The following is a 22,539-nucleotide window of genomic DNA, read 5'->3' on the forward strand; positions in this document are numbered from 1 at the left end:
CTGGTGTTTGATGTGAACATGAACTGAAGCTTGTGTCATGTTGAGTCTTGTCTAGAACAGATATTAGTTGGTACTCAAATGCAAGTTGACACAATATTCCTAGGATTTTCCACCTCTCTTAACATTGTGAGATAGGCATGTTTAGGGGACTGATATTTATACGTTTGTGCAAAATGGTGCATATCTAAATAAATCTTTATCTAAATTAATTCTATTAATTATGTCTTAACAAAGAGAAGATTAAAAAGAGGACGCTCTTCTTGTTCCAGCTTGTGATTAAACATCTCTGATGATGTATAGTCAGATGCTGCATAGAGCACATTTGATATTTATCTAAGCATTCTGTTTAAGAAGTTCTTTTACCAGACTGAAAATATCGAGTTGTGAAGCTGGATGCTCACAGCTTTTCATGACTGATCACCCGTCATATTTGCTCAGCAGCACTGTCGGAGAAGCCGAAGACATTGCCAAGTACTTGCATCAGTCTGCCCTGGCTGTCCATACAGACTTTTCAAAGAGAGATACTTCAAAAACAGCATGAGAGGACAAGGAATCTCTCCTATTCTCGTTCCATCTTTCTGTTCCTGTCCTCGTTGCACTTTCCCAGTCGCTGAACCTGAGGAGAGAGGGAAGCATAGTATATAGAGTCTGGTAGCTCATTAGCATTCTGTGTTTTTCTTTGATTGTTTGCCTTCTATTCTCGAAGGAACATCAGCTATAAATGCATAATACTTAAATATATGTATTTTGAAATTTGAATGGTCTGACTGAATGACTAAAAAATCACAATGCACTCAGGCCCTTGTGTAAGTACATAAATATTTACACAATGTTTTTGAATGTGATGCTTTAAATCATCAGTGATCCCTCTTTGCTCAGGGATATTTGCTCTGACTGCAGGCACTTCAGGAGTTTGACAAAATGATGTTAGTAATGGCTCCAGGATTTTTATTCCAATTAACAAGAAACGGAAAATCAGAGCCCAGTGGCTTGATATGCTCATTAGCATAAAAAAAGAGAGCTAGTAACGCGTCTAATAGCCACTGTGGCACAGTGAGAGAACTGGTACAGGCCCCTTCCTGCCATATCTTATTACAGTAAACTGTAATTGATAAAGGGTCGTAGATTATTTTATCCTTTGAAATTGATAATTAGGACTTGTCTGTAAATATTTGTCACAGTTGTTTTGAGATTTTACATTTACAGCCAAACAAACAAATTGGACTGCGTTTAATTTGTCAGCAGTGATACTTAATCACTCGTTCTTTAAATACAGGGGCAATGGAATTATGCTAAAATGCCCAAGAGACTCGCAGTATTAGTTGTTTATGGATGATTGTTATTGTATACAATTGGTCAAATCATCACAGATCTAGATGAGAGTTTTCATGCTGGTTTGTTTGAAACAGAAACCCACTGAAATGTCAAGTCTCTTGGATCTTAATTAATTAACATTATGAGAATAATTTCTCTTTGACCTACATTAATGGTGATATGACCAGTCCTCACAAGAAGTTCAGACTTCAGTACTCCATTATTTTCCTTAATTGTGATCCGAGATTCAGGAAATTGTTCCATAGGTTTAATGAGTGATCATATCAGCAAAAATTTTTATAAAGATCTTTGCCTTTGGCTCTAAAGTACGATGATTTGACACAGAATGACCCATATTTTTTCATCGGTTCATTGACTTTAACACAGGCTGTTATTTTTCAAAAGACTTGACTTTATATGACCTGATCAAACTTGTTAATGTCCACCAGTGAGGCGTTGTTAAATCAATAGTGACCAGTTTGCGTGACCAAAAAGCTGAGAATCAAAAGCTCGAGCTGTTTGCGTAATTCTATAGCTTCATGTGTGGCCACCTTCTGTAAGGCAAAGCCATTCCTTCTCTCTACTGTAGAGGGTGGGGATAGAGAGGTTTTGTTGGGAGCAGACTGCTGAGTACCATAGTGTCTGATTGGGATAAGACCATGAAAGACACTCAGATCACAGGCTAACGTCCTGATGGAGAAAATTATTCAGGCCAAGGGTCTTTTTATGTGTCTCTCTCATTTAGATAAGATTAAATGGAAGGAGCTTGTCTGACTCCCTCCCTATGATGTGGCAACGTTTGATCTCGGTCTCACTCACCATTAGTCAGGTGATGGGCAGGGATTCTTTTTCGCTCATAAAAAACTGTTAGAGCCAATTCCAGTTTCAACATCTGAAGGAACAGCTGGGTAGGTTTTCTGTTTCTTTTTTTCTTTTTTTTCACACAGAAGCGGAAGTGTTGTGATGTGTTTATGTGCGTTAAGGGACGCGCCATTAAAACCTTCATTAGTCCAAAATGCCCTGAGTAAACTCCCCTGTGCATTCCACTGCTGCTGCTCTGCTCTTCCTAATAATAGCCACAAGATGGAGCCAGTGCTTCGTGTATAGCACTCACTGAGGAGGAGGAATTCTGTGGGAAAGCAAATGCAGCCGGTGGGGGTCAAAGGATCATAGAAAACAGCTTTGGTGATTAGTCCACATGTCCAATCCGTCTTCTAATGTCAACTGGAGTTCAAGGTAGAGACACCCTGATACAGACGTGAGGGGGAAATGACATGTGTGGTTGCTTTTGACATGTTAACTTGCTAATCAGCTCCGCGAGGGTCAGGTTCACTGCTAAAGTATAGTTGGAGAGCATGTAGTTCTCTCTTTATCTCTCTATTTGGTTCTACTCTCCATCTCCTTTGGTCTCTTTAAGGCCCCTTCTCTGTTCTTATCTTCCGCTTGTCTCTCTCTGACTTCTGCTTTCAATCTGTGTTTTGTGTTTTGTGTCCTTGCGACTCCCCCTCCCCTGTTTTTTCTCTCTCTGGGTAAGTGCGACAATAACAGTGCACTTGCACTTGCAGGAGTCAGCCGTTGATGTTGCTGTAAACGCCTCTAGTCTCTCCCGTCTAGTCCAGTATGTTCCCACTGATCTCAGAGCCTCCGGGTGCCATGGGGTTGTGTTGGAGGGTGTGCATGGGCAGGGGGATGTTTGTGTCCCAAGGTCAGGCTGCTTTCCTGAGATTGCCCGAGGCTGAGACCTGGGCCCTCTGGCTATGCACCTGGAGGTCAAGCTTGGGTATGGATGTCAGGACGCTTTAATCAGCCAAGCTACAGCTTCTGAGGCTTGACATGGTGTTCTCATCTTTGTGTGTGTGTGTTCATGTGTGTGTGTGTGTGCGCGCGCCCGCTCGTGCAAGCGCCTGTGTGCGGCTCTGGCCAGACTTGCCACTGCTTTGATCTCTGGGCCTCAGACTCCAGACACATCTGATTCAATTATCCTCATCCACCTGTTGACTTAGAGGCCCAAGATTGTGAAGCTTGGCCCCCCTGTCCAGGTTTCACAGCTGCATGTGTTTGTGCATGCAGGTGTGTGTGTGCCTGTGTGTGCATGCGTGCACAAACCCACTACTATGTGATTTGCAAGATTTGATTTGAATTAGTTATAGATAAGTGAAAACAATCAGTATTAGTATTTTCCTGTGATCATTTTTTAATCTAAGTTGTGTAAGGACATCTGAGCTGATGTATTGTGACTGTTGCCACCCTCACATTGTAATTGGTGTGAAAAAACAAGTGTATTGGGTTGCAGGGTAATTCATACATTTTAACCGTTTAAAACAACTTGGGCCATGTTACTGAGCGACTTCCACAACCTGACATGTACAGAAGCAAAATGTGATTGTGACATTATTATAAAAGGCTGCAGAAAAGTCTGTGCAGCTTCAAGAGTTGACATTGTAAGTCTTAAGGCAGTGCACTGCATGTTCCTCATTGAATTAAACATGAACAAATCAACCAGGTTCAAGAAGAGCCTGGCTGTCAATAAGAATCGAAAGCACAGAAAACATGCGGACAGTTCAATGTTACAATGAAAGTAACAACTTACACAAAAACCTCTTCTGATAAAAGGCCTCAGAGATTAACCTATTTGAAATGAATAAAGATATTGTAAATATACAGGTTGCACATAATGCAGTGTGCTACATTCAGAGGCAGTCATCACACACTCGAAATGAAATGAGAACAAATTTGTGTTCGATGACACAAATCACTCAGGTGGCTCCTGCAGGTATCTGCTTGTACAGATAATTTCCTGATCTATATTCAGCAGAAACCCCACAACGCCAGTGCTTTCCTTCCTGAGATAAATGAAAATTCTTATAAATAAAATAAAATTACACCGGATCACAAAAAAAAGTACGCCTATAGGCTCCGTACTGAACGTAATGTGATGTCTTCATTAAAAGACCGATTTCTTTCTTCATTGTTGTTGTACATCTTTCTGACGCCGTCATCCTCTTTATTTAATTAGCATTAGTGGGTCATTAGTGCCTTGTGTGTCTGCTCGTAATGAGACTGCCGTGTGTGTTAGAGAGAGAAAGGGGAAAGTGAAGTGTGAATGAGAAATGTGTGTTTGTGCATGTTTGCCAACGAATATAAGCAGGTCCCTTGTTAGGCAGCTTGTTCAAACCATGATGGACATAATGAGGGACAATGAGATGAGTTGAACGATTATAAAAAGATTGAACAAGCCATGTACTGGTGCCATGTGGGCTGCACATGGAAACAGGCTGATGTATAGCTGCCACGTTTATTGTTCAGATGGGATGAAATGCAGACCACAAACCATGCAACCGATGCCAGATGTTGATCTGTGCAAATAGCAAGGCACTCTGCCTACGCAAGCACATTCATATGCAAACATAGAGACAAGAGCAGACTCTAGAGACACACACACACATATACTGTAGGATAACCTCTTACTGCTTTATCTCTTCCAGGAGGATGCTGTATGAGGAGAAGATCCCATCACAACCCGTGGCCTCCAGTCCAATCAAACAGTCACCAAGACAAGACGCCAGAAGGGTTAGTTCATCACTTCCTTTGCATACTTGTCTAGAGATTCATCAAGTAGGTTTTTATTTTTTTAGTGTTGTTAGATTGCTGCAAGGAAGCCGTAATGATACATTGGAATATTAAAATCAACCTGCTGATGCAAATAAAATCAGTAGCCACAAAGTCCTTCCTTCTTCTGTAGTGCCGACCAATTTGGAAATTCCTGCTCTAGTTTCCCCATGAAGTCAGAGGAAATTCCCAGAACTCAACCCTTGCATGTTCAAGGAACAAAAATAGCTAATGATTGTGGTTACAACACAATGTTTCAGTTACACATCAACTGCCAGTTTATTAGGCACACCGAGCGAAAACTGATGCATTACAGCGCAACAACAAATGACATTTTGTTGAAGCTGGTTTAGAGAGGTGTGGGGAAATATATGTTCAGGGACTTTCATATCAAACATTGTGGTTGAATCTACTCTGTGCATTAGATAGTACATTTCTCATGAACAAACACACATAGTGGCTAATTTCCAATCCAGCTGCCCTGCCAAGTCATCCATCTGTACAGAGCTCATCATGTTCTGTGTTATGTTTGGATTATTTTTATTGAGGAGTATAAAAGTGGTGGTTTACTGTACTGCATATTATTGCGTGGTGTTTCTCATATACTGCCCCCTTATGTATGCAACTGGAAGCAACAACTTCTCTCAATATCATGCAGTCCAGTACAACACCACCTCTATACACATCAGTTACAGATTTACAACGACGTCACTAAAATCCGAACATCATGAGCTCTGTATTGACTCAGCAGGGCGGCTGGATAAGATAGTGCAGGTGTCTGATAAAGTAGGCGTGTGTTTTCATTGTCAGAACTGCTTCGACCTCTGTGACTAAAAGCATTTGAGGTCATTCATTTTAAAATGTTTGCTGTGATACAGAGACGGTGACATGCAGCTTTGAACAGCCGCATACTTTGCATTCCAAGATATTGAAATGAAACGTTTACTGTGTTTGTTCGAGAGTGAGGCTCCGGGACCTTAATGCCCATTTAATCAGATGTGGGCATTCAATCCTGAGCCTTTCCACTCAGCCATTTCTCTGTATCAGTGCGGTTCCACTGAGGAACACCCAAGGTCCACACTCCACCAGATCCTAATCAAATTCAACAACATCTCTCCTTTCCGTATCGCTCGCTCGACTTTATTAAATATTTCCCCCCAACTCCAACCTCTCTGCCCAACTTCGACTTAGGTAAACTGACCTTAGATCAACAGAACCCCTGGAAGCATTCGTATCATACTGTATAAAACAAATCCGGAGGCCCGTGGTAATGAAAGGGCCGGGGGGGGAAAACAAGAATGACAAGGGCTGTATCTGCGTATGACCCTCTTGTGGAATTTACTGCGTGACGGAAATGATGTGGAACTGCCAAACATCTGGAGTGCTGCTTGTGAGAGGGAGGGGAGTGGAGGAGCAAAGGGTGGAGAAATGGAGATAACGAGGGAGTCGAGCGCTCTTTGTATGGGAGGAGAACACATGTGGGTGTATGTATATTTGTAAGCTTTTGAAGAGCCTTTTTGTCGTTGCCAAGAGAGGAATTATATTTTGTCAAAATAATAACCTCCATCACTGTCTGTTGTTCTCTCCCTCAGGCCAAAATGCCAATCAAAGCACCGTCAGAAATATTTTAAATTCCCTCCTCTAATTTCTATCACCCCTCCCTCTGCCTCCATTTTGTTTCTGCTGCTTCACGCATTCTTTTCCTCCCCACTTTCTCCTCCTCAGGTGGATGGGGGGCTGAAAGAGGAAATGTCTCCCGATGACAGTGACCTGGAGGCTCGTCTCAACAGCTGGAACCTGGGGGTGAGTCCAGGGGCATGCCTTGAGCTTCTGGGTTAAATACAGCTGTCAACACGCTGCAGCTCATCTGCAGTGACGGCTACTGAATGCCTGAGCTCACGTGTAAATCAAATCAATAGTGCATTGATGCTGAGTTGGCTGTATTGCTTACACACTGAACACAGGGGAAAATATCCTTTTCACCCATGTCCTCTTGAAACCACTTCCCCGAGGCAGCTCAGTGGGATTATGGGACGTGAGGGTCGGATGATGAGGGGTTGTGTAAACTGAGAATTTGAAGATGCATCTGCCTGGAGTGCACCGGGCCAGGGCTCGATAAGCACTGTGCCCTCATGTCTTTTACTCTCTTATATATTCGCTATCTCCTCACCCGCATGACCTAGAGTCTCTCTTTTTCTCTTTCGTTTTCTCCTCACCTCTGTCATTCCCCCCCACATTCTTACACACAGTTTCCTTTATTTCTTAAATTTTTACAGAGCGGCTCATCTCTTTCGGCATTTCCGACTCGTTCTCCAGTTCTCTCTGTTCTGCCATTCGCCACTTCTCCGTCCATCCAGCTTCTCTCTGACTCTCATCGTTGCTCTCCCTCTCCCTTTCAAGACGAGGGTAATCTGAGGTCTCCATCAGCAGACGTGAAGCCGTGCACTGCTCCGCTTTGCACTCCTCTGTGTTGAGACGCTGATAAGATGCATTGCTTGGCAACGCTCCCCCCAAGCCTGCATCTTTCAAATCAACAGATGTTCCTTCACACAACCACACTAACTCTCTCTCACACACACACAAACCCCCTTCAAGTTTACAGAAGTTTCATAGATGCACTACTTCAAAGCGCCCATCTCCTGCAAAATTTCAGCACAACCGAGCGTCGCTGTGTCTAGCACATCTTTAGCTTTGCTTCAGATGTTCGGCTGCAGTCTGCACCAGTTTGTTCATCTCACCTCCAATGTAAGACGGTGTCAGCATGGAGGTCGTACTGGACAACAAACAGCAGATTGCCTGAGACTCAGATAAGAGTTCCTTTAAGATACACAAAACCCGAGTCAGCTGGACTACCACTGGCTTCATCTCTCCTTGAATCTATTAGATCATTTTAATATGTTGGAGTCAATAGAATTAGGCGCAGTATACACTGACCTGCCTGTAAAGAGGAAAACTAAAAAACCTTCAGACGAGAAAACATTGCATAATATCTTGACCTATTTCTTCACATAAACTTCAATTTAATGGTATAGTCCCCTCCACTTGGCCATCCATTGTCTGTGGTTAGTTGGGTGTGCTTGCCGCTTGCTCAACACTAGTCCGAAACTAGGAAGTCATCAATCACAGCTCGTTTGTTTGGCTGGAGAGTCCGGCCTTGTGATGTGGAGTGTTGTTGCTCTTCTGCGTACATCCATCCATCCACGTCAGGCTCCAATGACACAGGATGCCGAGCCAGCTGTGAGACTGGACAAAAACAAGGTGCGCATGTGTGTGTACGTCTGTGTGCGCATGCAGCAAATAAACAGGCACACACACAGACACACATAGGGGCAGGGGTGTACCCGGGTTCCCAAGTTTAGTATCACACCGTGCCAGTATTACACCACAGCATTTAGTCTACATGTCTTCCTTACCCTGTGGACTGTGCTCAATCAAATCTGATGACCGGCTGTCTGTGGGTATAAAAAGAATCCCATTCTTGTTTGCAGCCTGGGCACTAGTTGAGAAGGATATTGATTGATTCATCCCTTGGTAAATATGGATTTTTTATTTTAGCCAGCGCCAAATTTAAGTAGCGATTCATCACACAACATGGCATCCACTACTGATGCTGCTCTGCACTGACTGTGTTCAGTGGTCTGTTCTTGTGCACACGTCTTTCTGTGTAAATGCGTTTGACAGAAAATCTGACTCTACTGAAGTCCTCCTTTCTTGAGGGCTTACAGTATGTGGGCTAGTGCTATGTCTGGCCTGTTTGCAGCTATATCACACAGTCAGGAGGCGGACCTACTTTCACCTGTCACTGGCTCACCCTGAAGCAACAGATTGTGACCGTCACTATTTTCCTCCTGAGCTCTGAGGTTGTTTCAGGTTCTCTTCTCTCATCTTCCATTCATTCTGGATTAGCTTCGTGTGGGATGTGCCACCTCACAACATCATTTTATTCTTTTTTTTTTTACCTCCATTGAATGAGTTCCACTCTCCTCCCCCTGCTCCACTTCCACCTCATTCTCCTCCTTGTTCCCCCATGTTGAAGATATTTGCAGCAGAACTGTTGCTGGGCGTCGTCATTGCTGTCATCTCTCCTGTTTGAAAGGTCGTCATCCTGCTCTTAGTTGGCAGCACCTACAGACAGCCCCAGTGCATAAGAGAGACTGTGTGATACTTTCTTCACAAAAAAAATGTAATGGGGTCATAAACACATTTCAAATAGTGGAAGGAAAATAGAGGGTTGTTTTTTTTCAGTTTAGTCACAGTGAGTGAGCTGTATTGATGTAATGCTGTAGAGTCAATTGAACCGTGACCCTTTTTACTTTCAGGTGGTTTAGCGGCTCACTCGCTTTTCCATCTTTTGTGTTTCATATTATAATCAAAGCACATGGCGTGTCAGTGTTTGGCAAGGATGTGTACACATTGGGCTCCATCTGATGGTAAACGGACCGGCGATAGCTTACAGATTAGTGGTCGCGAGTGTTGACAAAAGGACTGTGTCAGGACAGCAAAGAGGGGCTGAGAGCGGAAACAGACACACACACACACACACACACACACAATGCATCGAAGTATCCTGACCCTGTCTGTCTTTCTACACAGACAAGAGTTGACGCAAGAGAATCATGCCTCAGCCCTGGGCTCCCCACTTTGTTTACGACAAACTGAGGGTGGAGGTTAGATTCTGGTGGTAGTCAGGCTTTGTTAGGAGAGGAAGACGAGAGAGGTCTAAAGTTTTTTCTGTTGACTCTTCCAGATTGAAAACCCCAGGTATTTGCGAGAGAAGCCCGTTCCCTTGTCTCCGGTAAGTTGTCAGGGGCTCCCTCGAGGTTTATGTCTGCTTACATAGACACAAGTGTTTGTCTTTGAACTTTACAGTCACCCTGTCCACTAATCTCTCTCCCCTTTATCTCTGTAGATTTTCAAGTCGAGCTTTGGGAGGAACAGCACTTTGGCTGAAGATCATGACCCACAGCTTGTTCAGAGCAAGGAGGTATGCACCAAAGACCTCTTAGCAAACCTCAACTGTACATGAAAGTGTCTTTGTGTGATAAATATCAAAATTCTTTTATAATTCTGATACCATCTCCCTGTATATCCAAAGTCAATTTAAGCGCCTGCCCTTTATATCCATTCCAGTAAGCCTCGATTGCTGATACTCACTATTTAGCGGGGTGTCCCCTTAGTTTCTGGGGGGGCTTAGGCCCTGTGGTGGTGGTTATGTGGGAGAGGGGGGTAGTACATTTTCTCATTATAGACTGTATATGAAAAAAAACACAATAGAGGTTGTTGTTTTTCACTTTACACTCAGACATTAGCAAGAAGAAAAATGAAACGATAGGCTCACTGATGAAGTCGGTGCTATGGCCTGTAGTAATTCTTCACGTCTGAGGTATCACACTGTGTGCCTCAGAATATAACACTGGTAAAACAAGTTTTTGTATGATATTCATATATTGTGTGTGTGTGTGTGTGTATATATGTGTATATATATATATATACATTTCTCTCACCCTCCCATAGTGATAAGACGATGGAAACCACATTTGGCTGCTTATATAGTCTTTCTTTGAATGAGTGTCTGTAGACAGCTAACTTTCTCAGTGTCCACCAGTCTGTTGACTGACTAACTGTATCCACTCGATTCTTCTCACATCATTGTATTCTCTGACATTTAACATGTTTCACACTTCAGTCTTTGTGAGCTCATCATCTGTGACGAACTGAAGTATTGGCTGTTTGACATATTTTCTCTGCAAATACATTGGCAGATGTTACCGCAGCCTTTGAACACTGTAAAGGTTGAGTAACTCTGAAAGAGTCACTGTCAACACTACTCAGACCTGGTTTTAACACCCATCCTGAGTGATCTGATCACAAGTGGTCTGCGCAGAGATCCGCATGCACCCTTATGCATTCTCAGTGCATACCTGGGGCCGATCACTCGTATCACATTCGGAGGTGGTTTGCGATGCATGTGGCCACATTATTTTTGCTGTGTGAATGCAAATGCATCTTGGGCCGCATGTGAAAGACTGTCTGCTCAGCCTCTGACATGCTACAGTTTCACAACTGAGCACCACATAACGATCGATACACTTTCCGACAATGGACACATTGGTAAACTCAAACTGGCTAAAAACAAAAGAATCTTCATGCACACAAATGATTATTATTATTTGCACATAGAGCAGGGCAGGGAGATCCGATTTACATGAGACATATTCAAGACACATTTTAATGCCGTAGATGAACTTAAAGCCTCGCAACATTAAGTCTAAAACAGTCAATAATAAAACAATTATTTAATATTATTGTTACGTGGGTTCTTGCTCCAAGTCCTGAAGTATATGACATCAGTCATTTTTAAAAGCGAATTGTAAGAAATGATGCATTGTCTCATACTAGGACCAATACAGTGTCCTCTCTCTACAGAGAGGTCGAGAACTCTCAACATAGTTTTCCTTTCATTCAGTTGCACCCAGGTCTTCTAATGGTAGGAAAACCCTCGGTATACACAGTTTGATTTTGGAGGCAAGTGTTGAACACATAGAGCGGTAGATGATCTTTTGTTTTATGGCAGTGGACACCCCCACATGTACATACTTCCTTGTGCAAAGTTTGCATTGTTGAAATGGCAAACGCATGCATTCCTTTTAGAAGACAAAAATAATGCCAGCTCCCAGTGATGACAGTTTTTTCCTTATGTGGAATTAAGCTGAAAATCCCACTCTGAAAGTATGCTTTGAAGTCCCCTCTGCACCTCCCCGCCTTTCTGAACCACCACTCATTCCCCCCACCCTCCGCCTTTACTTGCAGTGTTAAATATAAAACTGAGCATGACTTGGCTGTAATAGCCGTGGCTTTTCATGTCTGCTCGGGGAAAGCACTCCAGTCAGTTACATCAGCTTCACCGGGAGAGGGCAGAAAATGAAGGCAGAAAGAAGGGGAAAGGAAGAGAAACACACGGACATGATGGAGAAGAACAGTCGTCCTTATTGGCCTGTCATAACAAAGCTCAGTTTTTGACTGCGGAAAGAGGATTTGCATGCGTGGACACACACTGTACACATCCACCCAGTCGGGTTGTCTACCTGTGGGCTGAGGCTGAATCAAGCATAACCAATACGAAAACATTAAAACAACGTCCTATGCTGTTTGATCCCTCCTCAGACTCACTGGCTTCATACAGCTGTGTGTGGCGGGAATATAAATTGATCACATCTCAGAAGTTTATTAGTTACACCGGTACAATCTTCAGTAATGCAACCCAATTGAATATCCCTGGAATAAATAGTATTATGTAGCTTATATTGTTTAGTATGTGCTATTATTGAGTTCCTGGTTCGAATCCCGGTTTGGACCAGTCTTTCTATGTGGAGTTTGCATGTTCTCTCCATGTTTGTGTGGGTTTTCTCCAGGTACTCTGTCTCGCTACCACAATACAAAGATGTGCAGATCTCAGGTTGTTTAATTGCAGGCTCTTAATTGACAGTAGGTGTGAATGTGAGAGTAAATGGTTTTGTCTCTGTGTCTTGACCCTGCACTATGCCAGCAACCTGTCTAGGATGTACACCGCCCCTTGCCCAATGTCAGCTTGGGTTGGCTCCTGCTCCCAGTGCCACCTTCAGAGGATAAACACTATAGATAATGGATGGATGGATGTATTGAGTCATGGATTGCTGAATCAACTCCAAAATGGAATATTGTTATATTGATGTTCATATATTTCCCCTCATGTTTTTAAGATTTGTGTGTTTGATTTGCATTTACCGCACAGCTGGCCTTGAACCAGAGCTTAATTCTCAGTATGGAAGCTGTAGGAAACTGTACTGGCATGTCATTTCCCCTGAGGCCACAATACTTTCAGTATGGGCACCAGTTCAGGAAAGTCACATAGAAACGTTGGGAAATGAGAGGAAATTGTGCAGAACTGGTGTATTTTCTCTCCAGGGTGCTTATATTTGTGCAATTTGCCCACTGGTGCCAGTCTCTTGCACTTCTGCTGTAGTCTAACTCTTATAGAGGCTTTTAATAGAATGGAACCAGAGCTTTAGAAATAGAATGTGTGTTAAAAAGGAAATATGAGTTGACTTTTTACTGAAACACACATCACACTGGCATCTCCTAATGTAATGGCTGGCATTGCTCGTCTTTGGTGAGGCGTCTGACTTCAGATGGTAGTGATATGATGCTACTTATTATTCTACTGAGATCATGATCATTTCAGATGCCCTCACTGATCATGTGTCTTCCGTCACCATTAGCAATCAAAAGAGTGTTAAATGGATTTCTGGAACCCTGAACCCCACAGGATACAGCTGTGACCACACACACACCCACACACAGTATTTTTCTGCAGAAGTGATCCATGTCATCAGTCCCACCTTAACCATATCATCCTCAATAGCCACATTAAGCTTTCCAATAGAGCCATCAAAGCCTTGTCCATCCCTGCTATTGCGTGGCTGTCTAGGTCCAGTCTAGGAAATCACAGTGACATCACTTCCCTTTAATCCCCAAATCCTAGTTGAAAATTTACCCAGGTTTAAAGTGTTATACAGGCCACATGTCATTAAGCCGGCGGTGGCTTAACGAGCATCTCCGCTTTCACACCAAGCACATCCTCACGCAAAGCTACCGACTGCCCTGATACAAATGCTGACTTCTCTTTTCCTATGGATGAAAATGAGTGGCAGCTGAGAAACTTCACCACTAGCTGCCATTGCTTTGAGTCGCTTAGCTCATGCAGGGTGTTTGCATATGGGTGAGTTGTGGAAAATGTCTCGCGGGAGCAGCAAAGTCCTGCTAATCCTTTAGCACACCCTAGCACGGCTGAATGTTATGAGGGCTGGGTCTTTATTTGGAAATTCAATTAAATAGAGACTGATGACTCAGGCTTAGCCATAGGCAAGAGTCAGGAGCTTATTAAAGATACGGACAGACTGATGAAATATATGTATTTATACATACCTGCTTGGTGCCTGACCTGAGGGGTTGTTGGCAGCAGGCCTTGCAGGGTAAATGAATGTGTTAGAGTAGAGTAGAGTCACACTCTAATGATCACAAGCCCCTGACTGGGGATCAGACCCTCTGCTCGCCGATACCATAATGATATAGTCTCTTTAATTTGTGGATCCTTTGGGATGAAGCTTGAGCCTTCAGCCTGTGATTTAGAGGGCCACAGCCTTTCTTATCTGATCGCTTTTCAAAGCTAAAACAAGAGCAGCCTAGCGAGCCTCAGTAGTTTTAAGGGCTAGTTCTGTAGTTTGGTGTGCAAGATGGGGCTTCAGGCTGGGAGACACAAGGGACCAACAGTGTTCTATAATGATAGTTAGTATTTCAAGTATTTCTGTCTTCTCTCCTTAATTCTTGTGCTCTTGATGTTATTATTTGAGCGACTAATGACCTTTTTACTTATTCTTAGTTTAGAACGCCCTTATCTGAAACTTGCCATGATTCAATTTTATCCAAAGTCTTTATCCAGACTCACTATATGTGCAGACTACAGTAAATTAACTTGTCAACAGAGAATGGAAATGGAATGTAGCTGTTCCTTAGTAGATAGCAGAGTGCCAACTATCCTGGAGCATCTGTGTTTACTGAGGATGAAAGATGCACAAAGACATTGTACATCTCAGGCAAGACAAAGGAGATTCACAGACGCAACCTTGCATCGCGCAGCCCAAGCAGTTAGAAGACGATTTGTGAACACAGCTCCCCGAAGAAAAAGGCCTTGACCCCGTGCTGGCTTTGAGAGCAGAAAAAGCAACTGTTTCCGTCTTCTCGCATTCCCTCTGTCATACCCCCCCCCCAATCCTTCCAACCCTCTCATCTTTTCAAGAGTGAAGTGTCAAAAAACTTGGCATCTTACAGCACTCGCTACGACTCAGAAGAAGAGAAGAGGGAAAAAAGCTGTACCACCCAGTTAGGCTGATTGAAGACATCTCAGAAGCCTTAGGTGTACGACATTCCTCCTCCTCCTTTCTTCACTGACGCCTTTATAAACAAGTTTCAAACGCCCCTGATCTAGTTTGACAAACTTTCTCCAAAGAGCATTTGAAGAAAGGATGAGAAAATGACACCCACACATGTTTTTGTTTTTTTTCAGGTGCCTGCAGAATCAGGGCTCCACTTATTCCGCTTTTCAATCGCTGCAGCATCTCCCTCTGCCTATCTTTCACACGCTTGCTTTTGCTTTTTCCTTTCTACTCCGACAGGTCTCCTGTGGACCCCTCAAATTCATGCGAAATGGCAGTAATTTAAGAAAAAAGACAATGAATAAAGCGACAAAATGTTTAACAGACCTTTGTCAAGGATACGGCGTCTAAATGTACCTCAAGTGTAATAATGAGGAGCGGCATCTAGGCGGCAGTTTGTTTTTAGTTCACAAACACATGTAAAAATCACACAGGGCTTCAAAGATTCCACCCATTCACTCCCATACCACGCATACGCATTGTTTTCTTTAACGTCTAGGATAATGTTGATGTCTTAATTATACTAAGTCAATATTTATACTTCAATCATACTGTAATTAAATAATATTTTTAGTTGGTCTATTATCACAGTTGCTTTTCTTTGATTCATACCGAGAGAAGGTCTAATGTGGTTTGACTGTGCCAAGCGGAGTCGTGGGAAATTTCTACTTAATTGTTTCGATGACGAGAACAAACAAGAGCTAGCCTCGGGACATTGTTAACTGCTGACATGTTCACACACACACACAACCACACTTTCAAAGGAAGAGCGTTGTCACCGTGCTCCAGGGTTGATTAACACACCAGAACAGACAGTGACTAAACGTGAGTTGTGACATCAAAGTAAATGGCCAGCTCTCTTTCCGTCAAAGGTTCTCTTTGTATTTCCATGTGTTGTGTGTAGCAAACGAGCTAGAAAAACTAGCTTGAAGAAGATGACGAAATGGGTATTTGGAAGCAAATGAGATTTCTTAAATTTTTTTGCAAAACTAAAATGGCAGTCTGAGTTCATACCTCGGCCAAGGCCCAACATTCCATTTGAATTCAATCAAGCACCACCAAATTGTACACTACGTTCTTTTTCCTGATAACTACTGCATCCTTCCAAGTTTTGTGGTAATCAATCAAGTGGTTATAGTTTCTAATTCTCCTCATGAACAGACTGACAAACAAACGAACGCAGATGAAAATATATCTTCCTTGGTTGAGGTAATGAATAGAAATAATGGTATTACAAAATATTGTGTAAAATATTCTTAACGTCTTCATCATTTAACATTAAGAACAATTTAAAAAAAACTCATTTAGTTTTATTGTCGCTCTGCGGACAAGTGCATTCATGCAAAGTGATTGCCGCAAAAGACCAGGCCTCATTTGTGAGTAATATTGTGTTGCCAAAGATGTGATAATTATTTTCTGGTAATCACAAAATTACTAATGACTCATTTTGTACAAAAAAAGACAATAGACTATGAAAAATGGATTGTAATTATCTTGGTCAATTACGGAATTTGATGAATAGGTCATTAGGGTTTTTTATTTGACTAGCACTGGGAAGCCCTCTGGCTGAAGGAGATCTGTTCCAACATGCACACGACGGCACTGAACATTTGATCCTCTGAAAAGACTGTGTTGAAATCAAAATAGACACTCTCTCCCTGTGTAACTGCCGTGTGTATGCAGGAGTACAAGCACACAAACACACAGGCTTTCACTTTGATGTTCTTACCATAGGGTGACTTTAGACTGTATCACACACACACACACACACACGAGGTAGATACATCTCAGCTTCACACTGGTTTTTGAAGCTGTGTGCAATGATAACTATTTTTAAATGTTAATGTGGTTTGTTTCATCATCAGCTGCATTCCAGTGGAAGACTGACAGAGTGTATCTACTCTCATCTTGATTTATGTTATCTCTGTTATCCTGTCACTCTAAATGATGATGGGTTGTTTGGTTTTTTTCCAACGCACATCTCGAAAGAGTTTGGACACAAATCTCAACGTAGAACTTTCTACAACAGCATTTGTTGCTTGTACTTAACACATGTTTTCTGCTTAGCAACTTAATTTTATAGTTGAAAGGAGGGGGGGGCGGGGGTGGAAAAATGAATCTTTAGAGAGTTCAAAGTGGTTCATAGTGTTACACATATGACATTTGGTATTCTGTGTGTTTCCAGATTGAGATGAAGATCAAAGTGCTGGAGTCCAAGCACCAGGAGGAGAAACTGAAGATGCAGCAGAGACACGACGCAGATGTTGAGAAAGTAAGAATCCAAACTGAAAGCTGGTGGATTCTCTGCCAGCAACAACTACCACTGTGAACATTTCACAACCAATATGTGATTTCTGGCCGTAGTTAGTACAGACTTGACTGTGAACAGGCATGGATTGTTGTTGTTGTTGTTACGTGTTAGCAATTTTGAAATTTTGCAGTCCCCCATCACAACATGTTTTCAGACATGAACTCTGGAAAGTTGGCTCTGGATATTTCCCAGTGTTTGTCCCACATGTGAATAACGCAGCCGAAGATTTATGCTCAACAGGCATGTTTACAACAACAGGATCATTAACGGTACTTTCAGGCAAAGGGAGGCAACTTGGTAGAGCCTGCAGGACATGACGCATTTTCTGCTGCAAAAATCACGTTTAATTTTACAGCACATCTAGTGTCATCTTCTTAGGTATTTGTATAATTTTTTTTTTTCTTTCAGTTTTGCATCTAAAGTCAGAGTCAGTAAGGGAAGGGCGTAGTCTGACCATGGCGGAATCCAATTCTGGACAATTACTGCTTTTCTTTGGTTGCATTTGGCAATCTCATCAGGCAACTATAATTTCAAATGTAAATCCAAAGACGACTGTGCCCAGTACGATGTCCGCTGTATGCTGATAATGAGTCTTTATAGTTACTGGTTTATAACACACACAATTAGTCTTAAATTATTCTACTTTATTTATTCTTCAACAGCTGGACAGGCAGAGCTGTTAACGTGAGTCTAGTGCTCATGAAATCTAGTTAACCTGTGCCACAATGCCCATCGTTGTCTCTTGATCCCATTCGGTGGTTAATGAAAAGGAAAAGCACAGAGTCTGTCCTCTCATCGCCCCATTCCACAAATAATCATCTCTTCAAAGCTCTTTGTCGGCTGGTGGCAATAACAGTAAAGCTGGTTTATTTCACGCTAGGTGCCTATCAGTTAGGCTGCAGATCAAGCACCTGGGATCTGTCACGTCCTCGCTATGACTTTCCTTTGCTGCCACAGAAGCTTTTAATAAATAAGAAAGAAAAAAATCTAAAATTTTCTTTCCACTTTGAGATGTCCATGGCTTCTTTGTGTTTGACAAGAGACAGGATGACAGCTAGCTCGCTCTCCCTCCGTCTTTCTTTAATTACATACAGATTGCGAGTTATGTCCAACTTAATTTCCTAAGAATTTTACCCAGTATTCCCTGTAATGGCTTCAAAGCGGAGTGATTCTGGGGCACACTCTAACGAGTCCGATGGCAGGTGAGAAAGCAAAGAGTTAGTTTTAATTAGTCTCCTTATGAATAATGTAGGGGCTGCTAAAAGGCTACTGGTCATTGTCCCCCATGCCTGAAATGGAGAGGGTAATGAGGGACCAGGCGGGTGTTCTAAGCTAATGGTTGTGGATCAGTAGTATGTGCATTTCTGAAACATAACCTCAGGTGAAGAAACACATCTTTATGTTAATTTTCTCAACATGCAAGTGATCTGAGATTAACTGCGGACCTCAGGGTACACAAGGGAAAACCCGAGGCTTTTTGTTGTGATTTTATTCCATCTGTGTTGTGGATTTTTACCTCTGCCAAGGAGGTTATGTTTTTGTTAGTTACTTGGCAGACCTGCGCAAAAACTACTGGACAGATTAACATGAAACTTGGAAGAACCCATTAAATGTTGGTGCGTTGAGATTGGGTGTTTTTCAACAATGTCGTTGACTTCTCAGCGAATTATTCATGGATCTAGTTGAAACAAAATCAGGCATGTTTTGGTGGAGGGAAATTTATGAGTGTGGAATTTGGTGCAGATCCAAATAAAATCCAGATCTAATGAACTTAAATCTGGTTTCATGAGGGGACTGTTGGGTCTCTGCGGAGACATGTCCTCTCTGAGTGCTCCTCTAGTTTTGTCTGTTTCTCTGCATGAGAAAGAAAACGTATGTTCTAACCCCAGATTTTGTAGCTGTGTTTACTCTTCCAGTTCAGTTCTCTTTACTCTATTAACTGATGTTAATGGTTAAAGCCACGGACAACCAGACTGAACTCCCAGTGCATTAGGCTTATAAAAGCCTGAAATGGGCACAGTAAAAGCTGTCATTTCCCAGCGTGTAGTGCACTCTCCCTGGACGTGACTCTGTATCATTTCCTCACTTGGTGGACCCCTAAAAAGACAACACACTCTCTGGGTTGGTGAAATGGAAGAAATTCTGTTTTCCCTAAATGTCCTGCGAACTTTACTCCAGCCGGCCCATCCTGCTTTCATCTCCCCTATCTCAGTCACACAGAGGATGACAGGCTTGGTCACTAAGTGCACTTGGGTAAAACAAAATGCGGGAGAGATAAAGTCTTCCAGGGTTCGGGGCAGTTCCTGACAGAAAAATAATCCCTCTTACTTTCTGCCATTTCAGCCAGCAAATTGTAGCATCAAGTCTGTTTATCCTGTCTGGCTAATTGGATGGGATACATCAATACCTTTATCAGATATGGTTAAAAATAGGCTGAGATTAACATTTTAAGTAGATGATTTCATTCCACTGTGAGGGGGGAATTCAGTTATGTGAAACTAGGACAGTTGATTGTGATTACATGTGATTCTGGATTAGACTAGTATTTTACAAGAAACTAGAAATAAACCCACCCTTCTGATCAGTCAGAAAATATGCTTTCTGCCACACTGAGCACAACGATACTATAAGATATGATACGATAAGATAGGATACATATTAATATAATGGTATAAAAAGATAAGTACAAAAGACAAGAGTGTGTAAAGACAAAACACTTAAATATCTAACAAATACAGGTAAGATAAGTTACAAAATGTAAAAATATAAAAGGATAAACTTAAAGCTAAATGGCTGACTAAAATAGGAATATAAAAGATATATATTAAATGACCAATGAGTAGCAAGTATTGCAGAATGAACGTTATATCGCACAACACTTCCTTACACCAATCGCTTAGACCAGTTACACGTTATACATCTATTGCATATGTGCATTATACAGTTGAGCCAGGACATCATCTTCCTCGACGTGGAGAGTGCTAAACTCTCCTTCTCTGCTGGAGCTCCAACTCTCCATGGTCTAATTTATCTAATTACACACAGATGGCAGCAGCAAGCAGATGCAGTCGCCTCATCGCGCCGTTAGCACAGGTGGTTCACTCAGTCACCATTTCGCTCAGTTAGCTCGTCTTCTCTATAAGATTAGATATGCATGAGGAAGCTGACATCTTGTCAGGTCATGCAGCGAATTAAGCATTGTAAATGTTCTGTATGCTCATGAATAACCCAATCTTTCATTTTATGACTCAAGATAAACTGGAATACACAATTGAGGAGATAATAACAAATAAATAATCGGCATGCTGTGTTCGTGAGATGGTCATGATTGAGAATAAAGGGTCTTTCACACATTACGGATGTAAACAAACCCTATAGCAACATTCCAAAACCTCGATCATTGGTTTACCTTCAGTTTTTTTCAACAAAGTACTTTGAATATCCTTGATCTCAAACGAAATGTGGAGTTTTTCATCCTCGTGAAAACATTTTTCAATGTTTCTCCTTTATGTTTACGTGCTAGTGGATTTTCCTCCTGCCTTGTTAGCTCATCGCTGCAGCGAACAGAGTGATCGCAAACTTTATACGTAAAACATATCAATTGATAGTTTTTGGTTAATAGCTTTGATAGGTACTCGTGGAATTGACACTTGACAATGACACTTAAATAAGAACCATCATAATGTAAACATGATTGTCATTTTCTAGTTGTAAAAAAGCTGTATCTTCTCCAGTATGTCTAAAGAAATCGCTCCCCCTCTCTCTCTCTTTAGATCCTGGACCGAAAGAATGGTGAGATTGAGGAGATGAAGAGCCTGTACAGGGCCAAGCAGAAGGAATCAGAAGAGCTGATCCATAAGCTGGAGAAGAAAGGTGAGAGGTTGCAAGAAATGCAGGGTTAACTGGAGGGATGTTTATACTAGTGTCTCTGAACACTCAGAGCAAAAAGCCCCAAAAGCTGCAATTCCAGAGACTGAACTGGTGCAGAGTGACGTTCTCCAGCTGTGCTGCTCAATCCAGAAATGTAATCGCATAATGTGTGCCTTTTTTTCTTCTTCCTGCCTTTTCCTCCTCTTCAACCCTCCACCTGTGTCAGAAAAAATTTGATGAAAACCATATCAACTTGGCAAAGACAAGCGCTACCGGCCATTTGATAACAGCAATATCTTTATGGAGACTGATTTACTGACAGCGCTACAATGAGCCCAAGTATATGTTTGTCTGTGTGTATGTGTGTGTCCATCTGTGTACATACCCTGAGGCAGGGCCTGACTGCTCTGTCTGTATGTATGTATGTTTGTGTGCGCTCCCACAGTTCAAAGTGTGCTGCGGGAATCCCAGGTCATCTGCGAGAGCAAAGAGAAGCAGATTGCTGAGCTGAAGAAGATGTCGGATCAGAGCACCGACTCCCTGAAAAACGAGTGGGAGAAGAAGGTACGAGGAAAAGTGGAGGGGCTTGGATATTCTGCAGCCCTGAGCTAAAGGAAGACTGTTTGATAGCATGAGACTAGCAGACTTCACTGCAAGCAGCCAGGCCCTACTGTACTGATAGAAAAAAATCCTGATTCTTTCATGCTGTGCTTAAGTTAGTATGTTTTCTTTTTTTTTTTGTGCTGAAATATTAATGCTCTGTCCTGGGTAAATTGTGTTTGTACTAGCATATCATGCTGTTTCTGTTCAATAAGATCCTAATGAAATTTCCACTCATCTCTTTGAGGTCAGTTAGGGTGTCATGAGCAACCGTGTGGAACAATTTTTAACAGATGTAATAGAAAAATATACATAGACCCATAATGGTGTTTAATCCCCTTGGATGGAGGAGAAGAGAGGGAATCTGTGACTGATAGTTATTCTATGCTCCTGCAGCTGCATGCCGCTGTGACAGAGCTGGAGCAGGAGAAGTTTGAGTTGCAGAAGAAACACACTGGGAGCATCCAGGAGCTGCTGGAGGACACCAACACCAGACTGGCGAAGATGGAGGCAGAGTATAACGCCCGGTCACAGGCCACTGTGAGTACAGCATCAGTGTGTCGTTATTTTCAGTGGTGGAATGTTAAAAAAAGTTACTCAAGTGCTGTGCTTATTATAGTTTAGAGGCACTTTAGGTATTATAGTTGAGTATTTGTATTTAATGTGACTTTATACTTCTATTGAATTTCTATAACATAATAGCGTGGTTGGTGATACTCTTTAATTACAATGCAATCAAGCACTTAAAAGTCCCTATGATGGTTTCATGTAAATAATAAATACATAAATAACTTCAGCTATTTTTGATTAAAATTCGATATTGAATTTTTTCCCTTATCACATTATTTAAAAGTGTTATTTGTT

The 22,539-nt window shown here is 42.1% G+C and overlaps 1 protein-coding gene across 4 annotated transcripts in view; it reads left to right on the forward strand.

Moving 5' to 3' along the window:
* Window positions 1–22,539, forward strand: part of cep112 (centrosomal protein 112) — a 126,388-nt gene that overhangs the window by 31,393 nt on the left and 72,456 nt on the right. For all 4 annotated transcript variants that reach the window (XM_053443026.1, XM_053443027.1, XM_053443025.1 and 1 more), the window contains exons 5-12: window positions 4,800–4,884; window positions 6,649–6,726; window positions 9,671–9,718; window positions 9,833–9,907; window positions 17,080–17,166; window positions 20,979–21,078; window positions 21,521–21,639; window positions 22,072–22,215. In XM_053443026.1, coding sequence (XP_053299001.1) covers window positions 4,800–4,884; window positions 6,649–6,726; window positions 9,671–9,718; window positions 9,833–9,907; window positions 17,080–17,166; window positions 20,979–21,078; window positions 21,521–21,639; window positions 22,072–22,215 — 736 coding nt within the window. The remainder of the gene's footprint in view (window positions 1–4,799; window positions 4,885–6,648; window positions 6,727–9,670; window positions 9,719–9,832; window positions 9,908–17,079; window positions 17,167–20,978; window positions 21,079–21,520; window positions 21,640–22,071; window positions 22,216–22,539) is intronic.

The sequence above is a fragment of the Pleuronectes platessa genome, chromosome 16 (assembly GCF_947347685.1).
Source record: "Pleuronectes platessa chromosome 16, fPlePla1.1, whole genome shotgun sequence".
NCBI classification, from domain to species: domain Eukaryota; kingdom Metazoa; phylum Chordata; class Actinopteri; order Pleuronectiformes; family Pleuronectidae; genus Pleuronectes; species Pleuronectes platessa.